We start from the raw sequence: 21,617 nt of genomic DNA, 5'->3' as shown, positions 1-21,617 counted from the left end.
GAGTGGTATGGCTGGGTCATAGGGTAGGTCTATATTGAGCTTTTTGAGAAACCTCCATACTGTTCTCCAAAGTGGTTGTACTAATTTGCACTCTCACCAACAATGGAGAAGGGTTCCTCTTTCCCCGCACCCCCTCCAGCATTTGTTGTTGCCTGAGTTCAGAGTATAGGGCATTCTAACTGGAGTGAGGTGGTATCTCAGGGTTGTTTTTATTTGCATTTCCTTTACTAGCAGGGATGTTGAGCATTTCCTCATGTGTTTCTTTGCCATTTTTATATCTTCTCTTGTGAAGTCTCTCTTTATTCCTACTGAGTCCACTCCTGGACCTTCCAGTGCCCAAGGAGGCCGAAAATAAGACTATGACATGTGCCTTCCTCACTGCCCAGCTTCTCTCTCCCTACCAGCACGCTCACCACTCTGCCTCAGCCCTTCATTCCTTTATTTTATTTTTATTTTTTGCCAGTCCTGGGGCTTGAACTCAGGGCTCTCAGCACTGTCCCTGAGTTTCTTTTGCCCAAGGCTAGCATTCTATCTCTTGAGCCACAGCACCACTTCCAGCTTTTTCTGTTTATGTGGAAATGAGGAAACAAACCCAGGGCTTCATGCATGCTAGGCAAGCACTCTACCACTAAGCCACATTCCCAGTTCTTTATATTTTTGAGATGAGATTTCACTGTGTCGCACTGGCTGGTCTTAGATGCCTAGCTCCAACAGTCCTCTTGCCTTAGCCTCCTGAGGAGCTGGGACTATAAGTGCATATCATTGTACCCAGCTACTCAGATATTTTCAGTTGTACTTTGTGAACTTTCATTTCATGATTCTTTTTATTACCCATGTGTTTGTGGTAAAATTTACATACTATACATCGTCCCCATTTTTATTTTTAATTTTTTTAATTTTTTTATTTGTTTTGTTTTTGTTGTCAGTCCTGGGGCATGGACTCAGGGCCTGAGCACTGTCCCTGGCTTCTTCCCGCTCAAGGCTAGCACTCTGCCACTTGAGCCACAGCGCCACTTCTGGCTTTTTTCAATGTATGTGGTGCTGAGGAATCGAACCCAGGGCTTCATGTATACGAGGCGAGCACTTTACCACTAGGCATATTCCCAGCCCCGTCCCCATTTTTAGGTACCTGATTTACTGGAATTAAGCATCTTCACACTGGTGTGCAGCTATCACCATTTTCATTATCCTGTTAAAAATAATAATTTCCAGGCTGGGAATATGGCCTAGTGGTAAAGTGCTCACCTCGTATACATGAAGCCCTGGGTTTGATTTCTCAGCACCACATATAGAGGAAAAAAACTTAAGTGGCGCTGTGGCTCAGGTGGGAGAGTGCTACCCTTGAGCAAAAAGAAACCAGGGACAGTGCTCAGGCCCTGAGTTCAAGCCCCAGGACTAGCAAAAAAAAAAGAAAGAAAGAAAGAATAATTTCCTGTTCTCTACTGAAAACTTCTTTTCTATTTCTGTCTCTATTGATTTGTTTATTGTAGGTACCTCAGATAAATGGAACCACATGTTTGTTGTGTGTCTGGCTTATTTCACTTGGCATAGTGTCTTAAAGGTTATCCTCCTCATTGAATGTGTCAGCATCTCCTTTTTTCCCCCCACATCAGACAGATAATATATCCACATTGTAACAAGATTTGAAAGAGGCAGATATCACACACAAGTGTGTGAGAACCCAATCATCATGCTTATGAACCAGAAAAGGATCTAATAGCTCCTTTGTAAGGCTGAATAATATCCTATTGTTAAGTATCAACACATTTTTTTGTTTTTTTGGTGCTGGTTCTGGGGATTGAACTTGGAGCCTGGGCACTGTCCCTGAGCTTTTTTTAAGGCTAACACTCTACTACTTGAGCCACAGCTCTACTTCTAGCTGTTTTGCTGCTTAATTGATAAGAGTCTCACAGAGCCTGAGAATGTGCTTTAGTGGTAGAGTGCTTTCCTAGCATGCATGAAGCCTGGGGTTCAATTCTTCAGTACCACATAAACAGAAAATGCTGGAAGTGGTGCTGTGGTTCAAGTGGTAGAGTGCTAGCCTTGAGCAAAAAGAAGCCAGGGATAGTGCTCAGGTCCTGAGTTCAAGCCCCAGGACTGGAAAAAAAAAAAAAGTCTCACAGACTCTTGGATTGCCCCCCCACCCCCCGCTCCCTTTTTTTAGATGGTGCTGGTACAGGGACTTGAACCCAGGGTTCATGCTCTTGCTCTGCTTTTTTGCTCAAGGCTGGCTCCAATGCAGGACTCTTCTGCCCAAGCTTCAAACTCTCAGCCTTTGGAGTAGGTAGGATGCCAGGCTTATGAGTTTTTTCTAACTTCTCCATAGTGATTTACTAGTTTGTGTTCCCACCAGGGACATGGTAATTTCTCTTTCCTTACACACTAATAGAATGTCATCTCATACTTTTCTTGTCCACCTGATAGGTGAGGATGGTATCTCACAGTTGTTGTTTTTGTTGTTGTTGTTGTTTTGGGTGGTTTTTTTTTTTTTTTTTTTTGCCAGTCTTGGGCCTTGGACTCAGAGCCTGAGCACTGTCCCTGGCTGCTGCTTCTTCTTTTTTTTTTTTTTTCCTCAAGGCTAGCACTCTGCCACTTAAGCCATAGCACCATTTCTGGTCATTTTCTATATATGTGGTGCTGAAGAATCGAACCCGGGGCTTCATGTATACGAGGCGAGCACTCTTGACACTAGGCCATATTCCCAGCCCATGTCTCACAGTTTTGTTTTCTTTTTTTTTTTTTTCCCCCATAGTTGTTTAAATTTGCTCTATCTAATGTATATCTTCCTTATGATAAGTGAGGTCAAACATCTTGTCATGGGCTTAGGAGACATACAGAGCTATGCATCACTTAACAGGGGTAAGTTCTGAGAAATGTCTTTCGGCTATTCTGTTGTTGTATGAACATCATATGGTGCTCATACACAAACTAGATAGATAATATAGCCATGTGGAATAGCCTATTGCTCCTAAGCTGCAAGCCTGTACAGCGTGTTGCTGTAGTTGGGGTAGGGGGAGAGAGACTATACCATTAAGGGACTTGATGGGCCTGAGCTTGGCTTGGTGGCTGGTGCTAAGCCTCAATCCCTGATTTTTACTGTTTCTTGTTTTTGTTTGTTTTTTGGTGGAGGGAGGAAATAGAGTTTCTCAGACTTTTCTGCCTGGGCTTGCTTTGAGCTGCTATCCTCTGGATCTCAATCTCCTGAATAGCTAGGATTACAGGCGTGAGCCACTACCTCCTGGCTCTGTTTACTTTTTGATGAACTACCAAACAATTTTCTGAAGCAACTTTACCATTTTACACACACACACACACACACACGCGCGCATTGAGATGTGGGCATTCCTTATTTTCTTGTCAGTTGTGGGTGCTGTCCTTGAGTTTTTTGCTCAAGGCTATCACTCTCCTCCCAATTGAGCTACAGTTCCACTTCTGGCTTTCTTGGTGTTTACTTGGAGATGAGGCTCCGTCTGGACTTTCTTATCTTGGCAGACTTCAAACTGTGATCCTTAGGTCTCAGCCTCCTGAGTAGCTAGGATTATTGGCATAAGCCCTGGTGCCTGGCTGTCTCATGAGGTTTTGATTTGCATTTCCCTCATGACTAGTGAACTTGGGAATGGAATGCCAGCTTCCAGGTTGGTTTTCTTTGACACCCCCCACCCCCAGTGTGTTTCCTCTAGAAAGTCTCTGTGCAGGGACTGGGAATTTGGCTTAGTGGTAGGGTGCTTGCCTAGCATGCATGAAGCCCTGGGTTCAATTAGTCAGTTTCACATAAACAGAAAAGGCCAAAAGTGGCACTGTGGCTCAAGTAGTAGAGTGCTAGGAGCAAAGAAGCTCAGGGACAGTGCTTAGGTCCTGAGTTCAAGTCCCAGGACTAGAGGGGGGAAAAAGTCTTTGTGCAGTACCAATTTACCTTCTGGCTGACTTATCTGCCATTTTGGCCCATTAGTAACTATTGATGCTCCTTCATTAGGTGATGGAAGAGAGGCTTTCAGTAAGTTCTGGTGGCGAGGCTTCAAGGGCACATGTTTTTTTTCTGTCCGTGTGTGATGGTGCTAAGGCTGGCATCACCATGGCTTTGGCTCTCCAGACTGCTGGGCCAATGCCAGCCTGCCACTGACCATCTCAGGGATCAGGATTTCTTGAGCTGGAAACAGTTGTGAGCTCATCCCATCCATCCTTCTGCAACAACACAGATTCCTTACTCCTACTGCATCAGATGGGGAGAATCTTTAACTTATTCCTTTAAAAATTCCTGTAGGGAGAAATTCTACTGGCCCATTTTCCACCAGTCTGTATTTTGGATCCTTTTATGTTAGGAAAAAAAATTCATTCTAAGATCCTGCCTTCTGCAGTACATGTTTCCTCTCAGAAAATGGGGGAGAGGGAGACAGCTGCTTCTTCGAAGGGGCTTCATTCTCTGGTCAGATAAAAACACTTGGGCAGGAGAGGCCCACATGTGAGGAAGTCCAGACCACATCCATTCCCCTGCAGGAGGCTGTATGACCTTGTCACTTGGCTATTGCTTGGACAGCTTGCTTTGAAAAAGAGGCCTTCTGACAGGCCCTGGCTGTGTGTTTATCCTCAGGCTGGACCATTCCAAACTCATGTTTCAGAGTGGAGAGGTTTTGTCCAGCCAGCCTAGTGGGTGGTAATCAAACACAGGTGGAGGCCATCTGGCCAGCCTCTCCCTCCCCCCCCCCCCCCACCAGCCAAGTGAGCGCTGGCTTGCCTACCACAGAGCTGGCCCAGAAAGTACCGTGAATGGAGACAGATGGTATACACATGCATGATGTATGTGAATGCGTGCCAGTGCTCATGTGTGCACGTGGCCCTTCTTACTGAGGTGGTGCTATTTGGGTACAAATGATTCAGTGACTTCTCTCTGCCTCTCTGCATTCTCATTTGCAGCTGAGGATGCACATGTCTCTTAGTCTCAAGTTTTTGTGGTTAGAAATCATGTATTTCCTTTGGCTCAAGATGAAAGTTCTGGAATAATGGTCTAATAGCTTTACAAAGCTGCCTCTAATTGGTAGCTGCTTGAAATCTTCCCTTTGCCCTAGTGACCCATCTTGTTTTGCAAAGTTCAGCATTAGATTCAGTTTTTTTTTTTCTTTTTTGATGGTATTGGAGTGTGTCCTCACGGACTCAATCTTGTTACGCAGGTACTCTTACCACTTGAACCGTGTCCCCAACCACTTTTTTTGTTTAGTCACTTTTCCAGTAGGCTCTCATCATTTATGCCTGGGCAGGCCCAGACTAGAATCCTGTTTATGCTTCTCCACAGAGCTGGGTAGACAGCTTCAGTCATCATCCCCAGCTTTTATTGGTTGAGATGAGGTCTTTTTGCCTAGTTTGGTCCTCTGGGATTACAGATGTAAGCCACTGTGCCTGGTAGTCATCTTGAGTTAGCCCAAATTTTTATACCCTTTCCATCCCCTCAGCCCATAGGAAGCAGCTTTTGAAGCCTTTGTTTACATAGCTGTTCTCTCAAGCCTCTCTGTACTGAATTGACCTTAACAGGACAATTCAGCAAAGAAATGAAATAATTTAAGTAGTATCACTTTAAGCATTTTTTTTTAGCCTTATCTCCAGAAATCTGTGTGTGTACCCTTCAAATGTGCTTCCCACATTGCTAGATAACTGGAAAAACTGCAAACCACATACTTCCTTAACTACAGTTGGGCTTGACCTTGATCATTTCTACAGATTCTTGTTCAGTCTGCAAGAGATTGGATTTAGCTTTTCAGAGATTATCTTCTCCTGTATGAACCTATTTACCTAGGCACAAAAGCTAAGTGTAGGGGCTGGGAATATGGCCTAGTGGCAAGAGTGCTTGCCTCGTATACATGAGGCCCTGAGTTTGATTCCCCAGCACCACGTATACAGAAAATGGCCAGAAGTGGCGCTGTGGCTCAAGTGGTAGAGTGCTAGCCTTGAGCAAAAAAGAAGCCAGGGACAGTGCTCAGACCCTGAGTTCACAGCCCAGGACTGGCCAAAAAAAAAAAAAAAAAAAAAAAAGCTAAGTGTAGGACAGGTGTCAGCTTCTGAGTCTTATCTAGCCGCCTAGCCTGTCCCTGCTGGGGGGTTGGGGTGGTGGTGATGATGAGAGGTTCCATGAGGAATTCCAGGGTAGGGCATCAACTGCGTCATCATCCCTTGAGAACCCTCCTCTTGTATCACTTGTTCTGGGAGCTTGGCTAGCAAGGAAATGTTGGCTGTCATCTTCCCTTATGGTTTGTATTTGTATGCTGGGGAGTTTACATGTGTATAATCATTGTGGCTCATGTTTGTACAAGATATAATTACTGAAAATTGTATCATGAACCTGTTTCAACTTTTAACCCTTCTCCAGCTAGGAAGCTTTTTGGAGCTCAGGAACACTTCTCTGGATGTCTCCCTCCCCTGAGGAGGTATAATTTTTTTTACCAGCCAAGGCCTGATCTCTGCTCCTTGGTGGCAGGCTCTTTCAGGGACTTCCCTGTGACTCACTCAGGAGCCTTTGATCTTGTCCTGTCACCAGAAGGAGTTATGCCCACAGAAGGTGTTGGTCACCTGAAATGGGAAGAGGGGCAAACTGCTTCACATTCCAGTGGCTAATGAGGCTCTTGCTAATTGGTGTGCATGTCTTAGGAGAATATGAACCCACTGGGTGTTTGGAATCTGCCTGGGGAACCTGTCTTAGGTATTGACCTTGGAGGCTAGGATTGTACCATGATAGGCTCAAGAAGAGTCTATCCTTACATCATATGGCCTTATTAGTTCACAGGATATATATCCTCAGCAAACTGAGTTCTAATTAACAGCTTGAAGGAGTAAGGAGCATTAACAAGGAAGATCCTCAATAATGATGCCTTAATCATACAGAAGGAATGTTCTAGATAATCAAAATCTGGAACTGAGAGTTTCAAGTGCCGGTGGGAGAGTGTGATTGGCCAGGCTGAGGTCATGAACATGTACCTGCAGCTGCCAGCAAACTAAGGGGAAAAAATAGCCTCATAGGTCTTTGAGGTTCTTCCTACCCCTAGGGCTAGTGCTCTAGGAAATAGCTCTTTATAGAGGGTTTGCATGCAGAACCACCACACAAAGTGGAACCTTAGACTTTGAAAAGAATGTTTTTCTTGATTTAGGTTAACTGAAAACATTCACTTTTTGTTCCTTTCAGGTTTACAGGAACAGATGGACCCAGTGGTTTTGGGTTTGAATTGACATTTCGTCTGAAGAGAGAAACTGGAGAGTCTGCACCACCAACATGGCCTGCGGAGCTGATGCAGGGCCTGGCCCGATATGTGTTCCAGTCAGGTAAGTCCAGGGCCCGGCTGGTTGTGCCAGTCCTGTTGCTGTAAGCCTGATGGGTTTTGGGAACTTACATGTATATTTTGATGTCTATGGAATCCTTTCCTCACTGGAAAGCTGTTTGGGCCTTGGCAGAGGAGGATATGTATTCACTGTGCCCTCTTGCCACTGTCCTAACACCTGAGCCTTTGCTGCAGTCTGTCATAATTAACTTATTCCTGTTCAGCTCACCTGGCTGTCTGTTTCTGAGACCATAAGCACACATGCCAATCTTGGCTTGTGGTTGGTTAACAGCAGAGGGTGAAGTTCAGGGAGAGAAAGAATTGCTGGGAACCTGCTCCCTTCCTGGCTTGCTAGAATCACCTGCCCTCCAGGGATCTGCCCTTTGCTCCTAACGCTCCCTGGAGGCTGCTGATATGGATCTCAAAAGGGGAATTTTGTACCCTGAGCCCTGATCTCACTCTTGGCTCAGCTTTCCTGAAAGATTGAGCAAAATTTAGTGTGTTTCATAGAAACTTCATATCATCTGAATGTATCTGTGTTGTAGTAAGTTACTCAGAAGCACTTTCCACATGACCTCTGATTTTTGTCTCCTTGGCTTAGTAAATAACTTTCAAATGAGGACTTAAGACAGTTTTGGGGTTTTTTTCCAATTCTTTTTGCTTGATTGCCATAGCTAAGTATGGAGCAGCTTCTAGACCAGGTCCTGGGAAAGTGCCCCGCCTACACATGCAGCTCCTGAAGACCTCATTGCAAGCACTTGTTCCTTGCCTCAACAGAGATCTCAGATTCAGAAATTTTGGAGTTGGGCTGTTTCTGAATGCTTCCAATAGAGTTTCTTTCTTTTTTCCTCTGTCTGTCTGGTTCTCTCTCTCCCTCTCTTTCTTTCCTTTTTTCCACCCTGTTTTACTATATAATGTGGGCCTTGCATACCATGTTCCTAAACTTATTGCTGCTAGCCTTAGCTCTACTCTTACTTTCTGTCTTGTTCTTCATCCTGCATCAGTGGGGAAGCATGGAAAGATGACGTAAAAGTTTAGCTTAGCTTTGCCAGTTACTTACTGCCTCCTGACCATAGGCAGCATTTAAATCCATTTGCTCATTTATAAGGCAAGCACTCTTGCCACTAGGCCATATTCCCAGCCCTGCATTTGCTTATTTATAAAACAGGGATAATGAGAGTGACTATGCAGGAAGTTATTGAGAGGATGAACCGATCCAGTTGGAGTAGTACCTGATACATACTTAAGTATATAAGTAATCGTGTATTACCTGCCACTATTAAGACTTTCTGTGGCTCAAGAAGGTAAGTATTTTGATGGGATTGTTTTGTTATTTTTGTTTTAGTTTTTATTGGTAGTGACAGTAAAGACTATTTAATAGCAAAACCTTATTAGAAAATACCTTGCTTGTTCCTGAGTCAGTTGCCTTCTTTGGGTCACATAATCTTGCTCTTGATGAAAAACTAGTAATGCTAGTGCAAATAAGATGACTTGTTTTGGGGCTGGGAATATGGCCTACTGGTAAAGTGCTCGTCTCGTATACATGAAGCTCTGGGTTTGATTCCGCAGCACCACATATATAGAAAAAGCCAGAAGTGGCGCTGTGGCTCAAGTGGCAGAGTGCTAGCCTTGAGCAAAAAGAAGCCAGGGACAGTGCTCTGGCCCTGAGTTCAAGCCCCAGGACTGGCAAAAAACCAAAACCAAACAAAATTACTTGTTTTGTATATCATTTTATGCAACCCAAACCAAATTCAGTTCAGATGTGGCTTCTTGAACTTATTTAGTTGATTTGTGTAGTTGCTCCAGAAATCTTAGGCAAATCAAACACTATTCTAAATGCTGGAGAATCTGTGCAGTTTACTGGAACCTTGTAGTAAATCTTTAATAAAGTAAAGAATCGGGCTGGGGATATAGCCTAGTGGCAAGAGTGCCTGCCTCGGATACACGAGGCCCTAGGTTCGATTCCCCAGCACCACATATACAGAAAACGGCCAGAAGTGGCGCTGTGGCTCAAGTGGCAGAGTGCTAGCCTTGAGCAGGAAGAAGCCAGGGACAGTGCTCAGGCCCTGAGTCCAAGGCCCAGGACTGGCCAAAAATAAAAATAAAATAAAAAATAAAAAAATAAAGTAAAGAATCTTTTTATAGTGTGAATAATTGATTCTTATTGTAAATATTTCAAAGACTAGATTTAGGTTGATTGGATTTTCTCCAAATGTGTTCAACTGATAATGAAGAGAACTTTACTAGGACTTATATTTACTCTGTTCCACTGTACCTGGGTTACACATAATTGTAATGTACCAAACATGTGTACTTTGTGTTTGGTGTGCACAGATACATACTTCCATGTGTAAATGGCATCGTAATTCTGTCTGGTGACCTTGTCTTGCTTGTGCTGTTCACTGTAAACTCAGTGACTTTATGCAGCGCTCTCTACCCACCTGTGCATTTGCATGTGAGGACAGGCTGAGCAGTATAATCAAGTAAATGTTGAGACCTGCTTTTCTGGATCTAAACAGCATGTACAGTTTTGCCATCCGGTAAAATGCTTGGAAATAGCATCAGGGTAGTGGCAAGCAAAGAAAAGAAGAATAGTGAGATTTCTAGTGTGGGTGGTAGCAGTGCCCACAGCCAGCCATGGGTTGTGTGAGGCAGCCTCTGAAGCCTGTTCGGAAGAATGACTCAGATTGGTCCTTTATCTTTGCCCTGGCTTCCAGAGGACAGCTACCCTTCAGCAGACTTTCTCAGAGGCTGCTCATCTGGGAAGAAAAGGAAATATAAATGAGAGACCTGAGGATGAAGCAGCAGTCAGGAGTGGTAAAGCTAAGGGCTTATTGTAGGAATTTTTCCTAGTTAGAGAAAAATGACAGAAACCTGATTCAAACTACCTTAACCAGTAGAGCAACTGGGACTTCCAGGGTTTCAAGCATGGCTTGACCTGTATGTTCACAATGTCCACAGAACTGTGACTGTATTGGACTTATACTGCAAACTGGCCTTCCCCTGTGCGAGGGATGAACACCACCGTTACTATTTCAGCTTTTCTCAGTTTGTAGACCGGCAGGAAGAAGGCTGTTTTTTTCCCAGCACTTCTGTCAATCCTGAGGAAGACAGTAGTTCTGTCTGGGGGCTTTTGACCATTTGTTGGTAGCAGTGATTCATATGGAGCATCCGGATTTACACTTGAGGTCCTTCCCCTCCTCAATTCCAAACACATGGAGTAATGGCAAAGGGTAATTCTGGCAAAGAACAAATGTGGCTCTGAGTAGGAAAATCAGTTGTTCCACCTGCCTCTGTGTGATCACACGTAGACATTAATTGTTAAAGAACCCATAGATGGACCTTTCTGTCTTCTTGTGTCTTTGGGATGGTTTTCACTAGAAGCAGTAGAACACCCTGACTAGAATATTCTAACAATAATAGTACTTACTGTACCCAACAAGTTACCTGAAGAGGGACATTTTCCAGGAATGGTTGTCATATGTTCATTGACTTTAGTCAGGGAACTAGGTCTTTCTTGTGCTTCCTCAGTTCTTGGCTTCTCTTTTTAAACTGGTTCTCTTCTATTCCAAAGATGTCTTCCATGGCTCCTAGCATCAGAATCACATTTGACAACTGCTACAGGTTGTGGCTGTCTGTCTGTCTCTCTCTCTCTCTCTCTCTCTCTCTCTCTCTCTCTCTCTTCCTTTAAAAAAAAATTGGGGCTGAGAATGTGGCCTAGTGGCAAGAGTGCTTGCCTCGTATACATGAGGCCCTGGGTTCGATTCCTCAGCACCACATATACAGAAAATGGCCAGAGGCGGCTCTGTGGCTCAAGTGGCATAGTGCTAGCCTTGAGCAAAAAAGAAGCCAGGGACAGTGCTCAGGCCCTGAGTTCACGGCCTAGGACTGGCCAAAAAAAAAAAAAAATTAGTTTTTTCCTTCCCTTCCCTTTCCTTCCCTCCCCCCTCTTCCTTCCCCTTCTTTCTCCTCCCCAATGATGTCTTACTGTGTAGCCTAAACAGGCTTCAAACTCTCAATCCTCCTATTTCAACATTATTGGATTTACAATTATGTATTGCCACTCCCTTCCTTTCCTCCTTCCACTTCCTTCCCTTCCTTCCCTTTTCCTCTCCTCCCCTTCCTTCACTTTCCTTTCCCCCTTTTTATCATTGTAGCTGTTTGAAAGGTCAGTAAAAATTTCACCAAATTTCCTTCACTTCCTACTGCCTAGAATTATATCAAGGAAAGAGAGAGAACCACATTGGCTGGGAGTGATACTGGTTTCCCAAAGATCATGACCAAGAAAAAGCAGAAGTGCAAAACAGGTTTTGTTAATAAGGAGAGTGAATTATTTCTTCCCCAAAAGGTACAAGCGGCAGGATGCTGGTAGCTCACACCTCTAATTACAGCTACTCGGGAGGCTAAGATCTGAGGATGGCAGTTGGAAGCCAGCCCTGGCAGGAAAGTCAGTGAAACTCTTACCTCCAATTAAGCACCCAAAAAATGTTGGAAGTGGAGATGTGGCTCAAGTGGTAGAGTGCTAACCCTGGAGCAAAAAACTCAGGCCCTGAGTTCAAGCCCCAGGACTGGCACAAAATAAAAACCCCAGGTACTTTGCTGGAAGCTTAGTCCCCAGTGTAGCAGTGTTGAGGTGCCTTTCATGTTATCTAGAAGTATAATGTCTTAAGGGACTGATTTAATTATTTTTTATTTACTCTTCTTCTTCGTTTTTGGTATTGGGGATTAAACCAAGGACCTCACAATTGCTTAGCAAGTGACCTGCCATTTGAACAAACATTTTGAGATCAAGCCACTATAAAGCAAGGCCACCCATACCTTGGCCCCATCTCATGACCAGTTACCTTTGGCTTCTCTACAATGTTGTGATAAAATCAGGGCCTCACTGGTGGCTCATGCCTATAATCCTACCTACTCAGGAGACAGAGATCTGAGGATCATGGTTCAAAGCCAGCCTGGGCAGGAAAGTCCTTGAGACTTTTATCTCCAATTAACCATCAGAAAACTGGAAGTGGAGCTGTGGCTCAAAGTGGTAGAGTGCTAGCCTTGAGCAAAAAGAACTCAGGGACATCACCCAATCCCCGAGTTCAGGCCCCACAACATACAAAAAAGCAAAAAACAGGGATCTCTTATTACTAGGATACTGGCACTAGGCTTTTTGGACTCTCCAACTACCAGAATCATGTGCCAAATAAACCTGTTTACTTTACAGATTACTCAGCCTTGGATATTTTGCTTCAGCAATACAAAACAGACTAAAGCAGAGGGGAGTGGCCATCAGGTGGGCAAAACAGTATCTACCACTCCTACCTAAAAAACTCCCACCTTACCTAGGATGAGAGGAACCTCATGTATGGTCAAGATCCTCGACCAGAACAAAAGTATCATGTGGGAAGAGAATGCTTCAGTCCTAAGGATAAGGTAGCTGTCATTTCACTTGTTCTCACAGATTTAGAATCAAATCCAGCCTCTGGCATGAATCATAAAAAGGTTTTTTGGTAAACACATCAGTAGCTTACAAGTAGACACTTCAATGTCTGTCTTTCTTACTTCTCTATTCCTTTTTAATTTTATGATCAGCTCATTCTTTCTTTCCAGATTGCCAGTGACTGCTCTCCTGCCCCCCTCCGCCTCTGGGTTTCATTAGCGAGAAACCATTCCCCACTCAGCAGGGCTTGATTTCTGAGCTGTGCATTAGAATTCTGGTAGACAGGCTGTCTACTCAGTTCTGCCATTGGTAGGCCATAACCACAAAGTCCAAGGCAATTTCACTTGAGGAGTAACATGGACCCTAACCCTGCAGCTGAAACGGTGGAAATTCAAGTGCCTTTGCTTGCTTCTGTTTAATGGCAACTCATGATATGTGCTAAGTTGGCTCAATTTGCCATTCTGGCCCAAACAGGGAGATAATGGGGCCTGAGCGACCCGAGTATTGACAGACTAGTACTCCTTTAATGGTTTTTGAGACTTTCTTTTCCTTCCTCTGTTTATAAAAAAATCGTATTTCATTATAAAAACTAAAATAGAAATATATGACATGAAAAGTACAGATCCTGGGGCTGGGAATATGGCCTGGTGGTAGAGTGCTTGCCTCATATACTTGAAGCCCTAGGTTCCATTCCTCAGTACCATGTATACAGAAAAAGCCAGAAGTGGTGCTGTGGCTCAAGTGGCAGAGTGCTAACCTTGAACAAAAAGAAGCCAGGGACAGTCCTCAGGCCCTGAGTTCAAGCCCCAGGACTGGCTAAATAAATAAATAAAAACTGAAATAGAAATATACGACATGAAAAGTACAAATCCTGGGGCTGGGAATGTGGCCTAGTGGTAGAGTGCTTGCCTAGCATGCATGAAGCCCTGGGTTCGATTCCTCAGTACCACATAAACAGAAAAAGCCAGAAGTGGCGCTGTGGCTCAAGTGGTAGAGTGCTAGCCTTGAGCAAAAAGAAGCCAGGGACAGTGCTCAGGCCCTGAGTCCAAGCCCCTGGACTGGCAGAAAACAGAGAGAGAGAGAGAGAGAGAGAGAGAGAGAGAGAGAGAGAGAGAGAGAGAGAGAGAGAGAGGAAGGAAGGAAGGAAGAGAGAAAGAGAGAGAAAGAAAGAAAGAAAGAAAGAAAGAAAGAAAGAAAGAAAGAAAGAAAGGAAGGAAGGAAGAAAGAAAGTACAAATGCTTCATAATTCACTCCCCAATGAGAACTTTGGTGTTCTGGTTCTAGACCTTCCTTCCTTCCTTCCTTCCTTCCTTCCTTTCTTCCTTCCTTCCTTCCTTCCTTCCTTCCTTCCTTCCTTCCTTCCTTCCTTCCTTCCTTCCGTCCTTCCTTCCGTCCTTCCTTGCCTGGGAGCTGTCCCTGTCTTTTTTGCTCAAGGATAGTACTGTACCACTTTGAGCTACAGCTCCACTTCCAATTTTTGAGTGATTATTTGGAGATAAGAGTCTCACAGACACTGGCTTTGACCATGATCCTCAGATCGCAGCCTCCTGACCAAAAACAAAAAAGATTTTTTTAAGTGTAAGAGGAATAGTTAGACAAATGAGTATATTATTGTGATAAATACTGTCATGATCATCCAATCAGTGTTACAATTGTTTTCAATACAAAACAAAATGCTTCTGTAGTCTGGAAGAATTAAGGTGATGGCCCATTTTAAATCAAAGGGTCAACAGGGATGCAAAGGACAGAACTGGAAGGAGTGAGGAGAAGGCCTTCTTTTTTCTTTTTTCTTTTTTTTAATTATTAGGGGGAACAGCATGTTTGGGCCTCTGGGGAAGGAAATTGCTTAAAGACTGTGGAACTTAAGGGGTTTCCTCAGTCAGTGGATGTGAGGAAAGAGGGAGAGGAAAAGGCCAGCGGTAGAGCTGGCCGTTGAGACAAGTCAGGATGGAGAGTCTGGATTTGATTCTAAGGGCAGTGAAAAGCTAAAAAAAAAAAAAAAAAGCTTTTTCAAGAGAGAGGAAATGACTGGTTTAGAGAATGAAACTTTTTAAGTTGGTCATGGTCATGGTGCTTCAACTCTGGGCCTGGGCTCTGTCCTGAGCTCTTCAGCTCAAGGCTAGTGCTCTACCACTTAGAGCTACAGCACCACTTCCGGTGCTTCCTGCTGGTTATTTATTATTATTATTTTTTTTTTGGCCAGTCGTGGGGCTTGCACTCAAGGCCTGAGCACTGTCCCTGGCTTCTTTTTGCTCAAGGCTAGCACTCTACCACTTGAGCCACAGCGCCACTTCTGGCCGTTTTCTATATATGGGGTGCTGAGGAATTGAACCCAGGGCTTCATGTATACGAGGCAAGCACTCTTGCCACTAAGCCATATCCTCAGCCCCCCTCGTGGTTAATTGAAGATAAGAGTCTCATGGACTTTCCTGTCCAGGCTGGCTTTGAACCTCAATCCTTAGATCTGAGTCTCCTGAGTAGCTAGGCTTACAGGCATGAGCCACCAACGCCTGGCTTGAAAAAAAATTTTTTTTAATTAAGATATGCTTGGATTTGAGATATTTGAGTGAGATTCTCTACATTTTGAGAGTGGCTCTTCCCCAGAGGTTGCTGAGGCTGTTCAGTATTGGAGCCTAGTCTTCAGTCAGGAATTCTCAGCTTTGCCTTTTTTTTTTTTCTACTGCCAGTACTGGGGCTTGAACTCAAAGCCTTGGCATCTTGCTGGGCTTTTTCCATTTACATCTGTTACTCTACCACTTGATCCATACTTCTACTTCTAGCTCTTTGCTGGCTAATTGAAGATAACAGTCTCATGGATTTGTCTGACTGGGCTGGTTCCAAACTTCGATTCTCAGACCTCAGCCTTCTGCATTGCTAGGATTAAAAACAATCTGGGCTGGGAATGTGGCTTAGTGGTAGAGTGCTTGCCTAGCGTGGATGAAGCCCTGGGTTTGATTCCTCAGCACAACAGAAAAAGCCAGAAGCGGCGCTGTGGCTCAAGTGGTGGAGTGCTAGCCTTGAGCAAAAAGAAGCCAGGGACAGTGCTCAGGCCCTGAGTTCAAGCCCCAGGACTGGCAAAAAAAACCAAACAAACCCATAATCTATCAGTGCCCAGCATGGCATCTTAATCCTTGTGATTTGGAGCTCAGGGAAATTCTGCCTGGAGCCTGCCTGCCATACTCTCAGCCTAAGTAGGACACTCCTTTTCTTGCTTAGTGTTAGCCAACTGCCTGTGTTCAACAGCACCCCCACAGGGTTCTCTTTCTAGTCCCAGAGGTGGATCAGGCTCTGCTTTCTCCTACTTCCCTGCAGGTGAGCCAAAGCCAGCAGAAAGACTGAGGAAGTAAAGACATTGCTGGGCTGCAGTTGGGCTTCTCATCTCCAGCTTCTCTGGCTTTCTTCCTGAAGTCCCAAGTGTATGTGATTTTTACTGTCTTTGCCTCAAGTAAAATTTTCGGGAAGGATATGCTCTATCTTAACCAAGGGGAGCTGTCGAGTTCTGTCATTTCCTGGTTTAGAAAAGCTGCCTATTGCCCCAGTCAGCTAACCAAAGCCAAATGGAGCTGCCCAGTTATATTAACATCATTTTTCTTCCTGCTAGTCTTTTTTATTTCCCTGACCATTTTCTTTCCCTCTATTTGATTTATCCTCTTCTCTGGTTGCTATGGATCTGTAAAATATTTCCTCTTTCATCTGTTAGTAATACTGACCAACTGTAAGGTGAAACAACCCTGCTGGGTTCCTGGGTTCCATAGAAGAAAAACAGGACAGCCCCTCAGACTGGGGCTTGTGCCTGAAGTGTAAGTAATTTAGCATATATATATATATATATATATATATATATATATATATATATATATACGTCTTCAATATTTTTAAAGGGTACTTTAAATCCTGAGAGCAGAATCTGGCCAGTACAACCTGTTGGCCAAATCCTGATGGCCACCTGTTTCTGTAGGTGTGCACACAAGGGTTTGAACTCAGGGCCTTGCACTCTCCTCAACTTTTTCCCTTACAGTTGGCATTCTACCACTTGAGCCACACCTGCGGGTAGGCATTTTATTGGTTAATTGGAGATAGAGTGTTACAGACTTTTCTGCCTCAGCTGGCATCAAACTGAGGTCCTCTAGGTCTCAGCCTCGTGAGTACCTAGGATTATAAATGAGCTACTGGCTCCTGGCCTGGCACCTGTTTTTATAAATAAAACTACATTAGAGCTGGGCACTGGTGGCTCACGCTTGTAATCCTAGCTACTCAGGGGGTGAGATCTGAGGATCACCATTCAAAGCCAGCCTGGACAAGAAAGTCCAAGAGACTCTTATTTGTAATAAACCACCAGAAAACTGGAAGTGTCACTGTGGCTCAAGTAGTAGAGTGCTAGAGTTGAGCTGAAGAGCTCAGGGACAGTGCTCAGACCCAGAGTTCAAGCCCCAAGACTGACAAATAAAAAATTTAAAAAAAATTACGTTGGAACACAAACCATACCCATTATACATTCATATTCATAGCTTCTTGTGCTACAGTAGTAGAGTTGAGTGGTTATGAGAACTAAAGGAAAAAAATTCTTGTGGGGCCAGGGTTATAACTAAGTAGTAGAGCATTTGTCTAGCTTGTGCAAGGCCCTAGGTCTAATTCCCCAAACCCAAACAAGTCCAACAAAGAATTTATGTGATCTCTGAAGCTCCAAATATTTTATATCTGGCCATTTGCTGCAAAGAAAGTATTATTTTCTTTTGAATAATGGCCTAAGTGAAGAGGTTATCTTTAAACCTCTCAGATTGCAGAGGCTAAGAATGGACTAATTTTAACTGGGTCTTGTGTCCAGCCATTGATAAAAGGTTTGTCATCATGGGGAGAGAACAAATTTCATCTGCTGATCTGCTGCAGGATTTGGGGCAAATTCCTTTGGCTTCCATGGGTCTGTACCTTACTTACAGACCTACATGAAATGTCATAAGCTTCAGTAGAAAGAGGCTGTTTGAGCTAGGATAAAGATATAAAAAGAAAATAGAAATTTAATTACACATCCTTGGAAGAAAGTCTTGGCAATTTCATCTCAAACACTACCAATAGTTATGTCTAAGCAATTGAATTAATAGGAAAAGAGATTTTCTTTTTTCTTTTCTTTCTTTCTTTTTTTTTTTTTTTTTTTTTTTACAGTACTGAGGTTGAACACAGGGTCTCATGCTTCCTTGGCTAGTGCAGTACTGCTAAGCCAGCCTGGATTTTTACTGGTTATTTTTAGGATAGGGTCTTACTTCCTACTCTGACAAACACTTGAGCCATCCAACTACTACTTTAGGCTTCCTGCTAGGATCACAGGGATTTGCCACTTCATCTAACTTCTCTTTTGTGAAGATGGAATCTCTTAGACTTTTCTGTTGGGGGCTGGCCTGACACCACCACAATCCTTCCAATCTCAGCTTCCCACATAGTGTAAGATGGTAGTGTGTATCAATGTGCCCAACTATGAGTTGAAAAAGAGAATCTTGTGGACTTCTCTGTCTGGGATAGCCTCTGTGATTTTCCCATTCTTAGGTTACAGGTGTGAGCCACAGATGTCCAGCTAGGCAAAGGAGATTTTTTTTTTTTTTTGCTAGTCCTGGGGCTTGAACTCAGGGCCTGGGCACTGCCCCTGAGCTTCTTTGCTCAAGGCTAGCACTCTACTACTACTTATCACAGTGCCACTTCGGGCCTTTTCTGTTTATGTGGTACTGAAGAGTCAAACCCAAGGCTTCATGCATGCAAAGCAAGCTCTGTACTACTGCGCCACAGTCCCAGCCCAGATTTTCATTTTTTTACTTTATACAATTCTCTGTTGTTTGAATTTCTTATCAGAAGTGTATAATTCTGTCATTTAAATAAATATATAATTGAAAATGAAAAGTAAACATTATTTAAATTTCATCCCTGGAGGCAGCCATTCTTTATTTGTTATCTTCCTTCTAGCCATGTCTGTATTCATAAACTAATTAGATAATTTTACTAAATACTGTCATGAAGGCTTCTAGCTGAGTAAATAGAGCTCTGCAGCAATGTGTGTGATGATATATGGCATTCTATTGTGTGGTAGTAACAGGAAAATCTCTTCTAGTTAAACAGCTTTCTCTTGATGACCTTCAAATAATTTCCAGGCTCCCCAGTTTAAATAGTGCTATGAGGAACATCCCTGTACAGCAGGCAGCTTGATTCCCCTACCTCCAGATCATTCCTAAAATGGGATTGCTAGATCATGATGTCTGTAATTTGGATGCCTAACTGACCTCCCAGAAAGGTGACTGCTCTAGGCTGAGTAGCCTTGGTCATGACTATCTCTGTTCTCTTATCTGCCAGCAGCCCAAACACCCAGAAAATTCTCTTGTCACCTTTGAAGTCCACAGAATGAATCACAGGAGTATTTCACTTTTGATAACTTCAAAGCCGGCTTGTTTCTTTGAGGCTGCAGGCCTGCAGGTTAAGAGAACTCTCTGCTAGTCCTGCTTCCTGAGTTGACCCCCAGGCCTGGCACCTGGAGTCTTGCCTAGGCACTAAAATTTTTATTATTAATGCTTTATTGCTGCCTCTTTCTATAATTGGGTCACTCCAATCTGATTCTCTAGATCCTCTTTCCTTGATTTGCGTGGTAAAGGAACTCAAAGTCCCTGGGCAGCTGTGTAGACAGCTGGTGATCTGACCTTTCCCTATTCACTCAAAATTAAGTGACTGCACATGCCATCTCTGACCCAGCAGTCTCTCCTGGTTGCCACATTCTATAATACCTTTGACAAATCAGAGCAAATCCAGAGAAGGATGGCTTTCAGCTGGCAAGACCTCTCAAAGCTATGAGGAAGGGCTACAGAGTGAAAAACTGGAGATGTTCCAGTTTGAAGAAAAGACTGTGGATGGAATACTCAGCTATGTCCCACACAAGTATTTAAAAATATTTGAAGTTTTGCCATATGGAAAAGGGATTTACCTTATTCTTTCCTATTAATGAGTCTTTGACTAGGAAATCTAACTATTCGTTGGAATATGGAAGCATTTTCTACCAGGCTTTGGGAGGCAATCAACTTGACATCTCAAGATGTCCTAGTAAAGTCTGGATCATCACTGACCCGTGTGGTATGGGAGGATTTAAGCACTGGATGTGGACCTGATGGATCTGCAAGTTTGGATCACTGAACCTAGAGGAAAATTAATAATGCTAGTTTTTCTTCTAACCAGTATTCTTTCAGCTACTTCATCTGCTCCTGTGTGGCTTCCTGCAATCAGCTTTGGGTCTTTCTATCCCAGGTCCTCCAGGCTGACCCAGCTGGGTGATATCTGAGCATTCTCATAAATGCTGTGACTGTGTTTCTTGATGTAAACTAACGGAGGATCTTGGGGGGTTAGTCTGAGCTATAGGGATCCAGATTCTGGAATCCTTGCAGAGATTGTTTGCTTTGCCCCAGTACACGGACTCAGTGTTCCTGTCCTTGTGGATTCTTCTTTTTTGGCTAGCATTACTTTTCATGTCATTAGTGGCCCTATTTTTCAGTGGTCAGGTCTTTCAAATGAAAAGCAAATGCTTACTTTGTACTCACAATACACAATAAAGAAGGCAGGGTTTTTGTTGTTGTTGTTTGCTTTTGTGCCGTTTCTGGGAACTTGAACTCAGGACCTGAGTTCTGTTCCTGAGCTTCTATTTATTTAAGGCTAGTGCTCTACCACTTGAGCCACAGAGCCACTTCTGGCTTTTTCTGAGTGGTTTATTGGAGCTGAGAGTCTCACAGACCTTCCTGCCCCAGCTGGCTTCCAACAGCCTCCTGAGTAGCTAGGATCCAACTCCAGGCACAAGGCAGTTTTTACATACTTAAATTTCTTTTTTAGGGTCTAAAAATTACCCTGTAAGGTAGGTAGTATAATTATCACATTGTGTTTTGATGCCTGGGAAAACAAATGCTGAAAAGTGATTTGTTTAACATTGCACAGCAAAGGAAATTGCACCAGAATACCAAGCAAGTATGCAGACTTGTAAGGACCTACATTTTCCCTGGAAGATCTAGTTTTGCTTTGGGCATGACAGTACAACATTTAGGGTTACTGTTTGCTTCTAGGATGTGGTAAAAGAAAAGTAATCTGTGTTAATAAAGTGATTCTCTCCCCCACCCCACCCACACACCCCCCGCCCCAGTCCTGGTGCTTGAACAGGGGGCCTGGGTACTGTTCCTGCTTCCTTTTGCTCAAGTGTAGTGCTCTGCCACTTGAGTCACAGAACCACTTCTGGCTTTTTCTGTGTATGTGGTACTGAGGAATTGAACCCAGGACTTCATGCATGCTAGGCAAGCACTCTACCATTGAGCCACATTTCCAACTCCTGGAGATAAGAATCTTTTGGACTTTCCTGCCTGGACTGGCTTTGGACCTCGATCCTCAGATCTCAGCCTTCTGAATAGCAAGTACTTCAAGTGTGAGCCACCAGCCCCTGACTTGACAACCATAATTCTAATTGGTGTTTTATTATTTTATTTTTTTGAGGGGTTGCTGGATAGATACCAACCAAAAGAGTTTCTGGTTTAAAAGTATTTCTAAGGGCTGGGAATGTGGCTTAGCAGTAGAGTGCTTGCGTAGCATGCATGAAACCCTGGGTTTGATTCCTCAGCACCACATAAACAGAAAAAGCCACTGTGGCACTGTGGCTCAAGAGGTAGAATGCTACCCTTGAACAAAAAGAAGCAAGGGACAGTGCTCAGGGCCTGAGTATAAGCTCCAGGACTTGGGGGGGGGGAGGGGAGTAGAAACAAGCCATCGCAATTTTATTGCACACTAAGCAACCCATGGGTAGGAATGGGAAGGAAGGAATGAGTGAAGGAGGGGACAGATGTTGCTAAACAAAAGGAACATAATGTACATATCATCCGAAATGGAGAAAA

General features: G+C 43.7%; 1 protein-coding gene and 1 non-coding gene across 4 annotated transcripts in view; one reads left to right on the top strand and one right to left on the bottom strand.

Moving 5' to 3' along the window:
* Sufu (SUFU negative regulator of hedgehog signaling) overlaps positions 1–21,617 on the top strand; it is a 91,329-nt gene that overhangs the window by 20,919 nt on the left and 48,793 nt on the right. For all 3 annotated transcript variants that reach the window (XM_048338346.1, XM_048338345.1, XM_048338348.1), the window contains exon 3: positions 7,166–7,302. In XM_048338346.1, coding sequence (XP_048194303.1) covers positions 7,166–7,302 — 137 coding nt within the window. The remainder of the gene's footprint in view (positions 1–7,165; positions 7,303–21,617) is intronic.
* On the bottom strand, positions 1,608–1,713 carry LOC125347477. The gene has a single exon (XR_007210243.1). It is a non-coding gene; the product is annotated as a small nucleolar RNA U13 (small nucleolar RNA).

This window comes from Perognathus longimembris, chromosome 2, assembly GCF_023159225.1.
Source record: "Perognathus longimembris pacificus isolate PPM17 chromosome 2, ASM2315922v1, whole genome shotgun sequence".
Classification (NCBI taxonomy): Eukaryota; Metazoa; Chordata; class Mammalia; order Rodentia; family Heteromyidae; genus Perognathus; species Perognathus longimembris.
The sequence above is the reverse complement of the archived record's forward strand: the minus strand, read 5'-3'. Positions and strand labels throughout refer to the sequence as shown.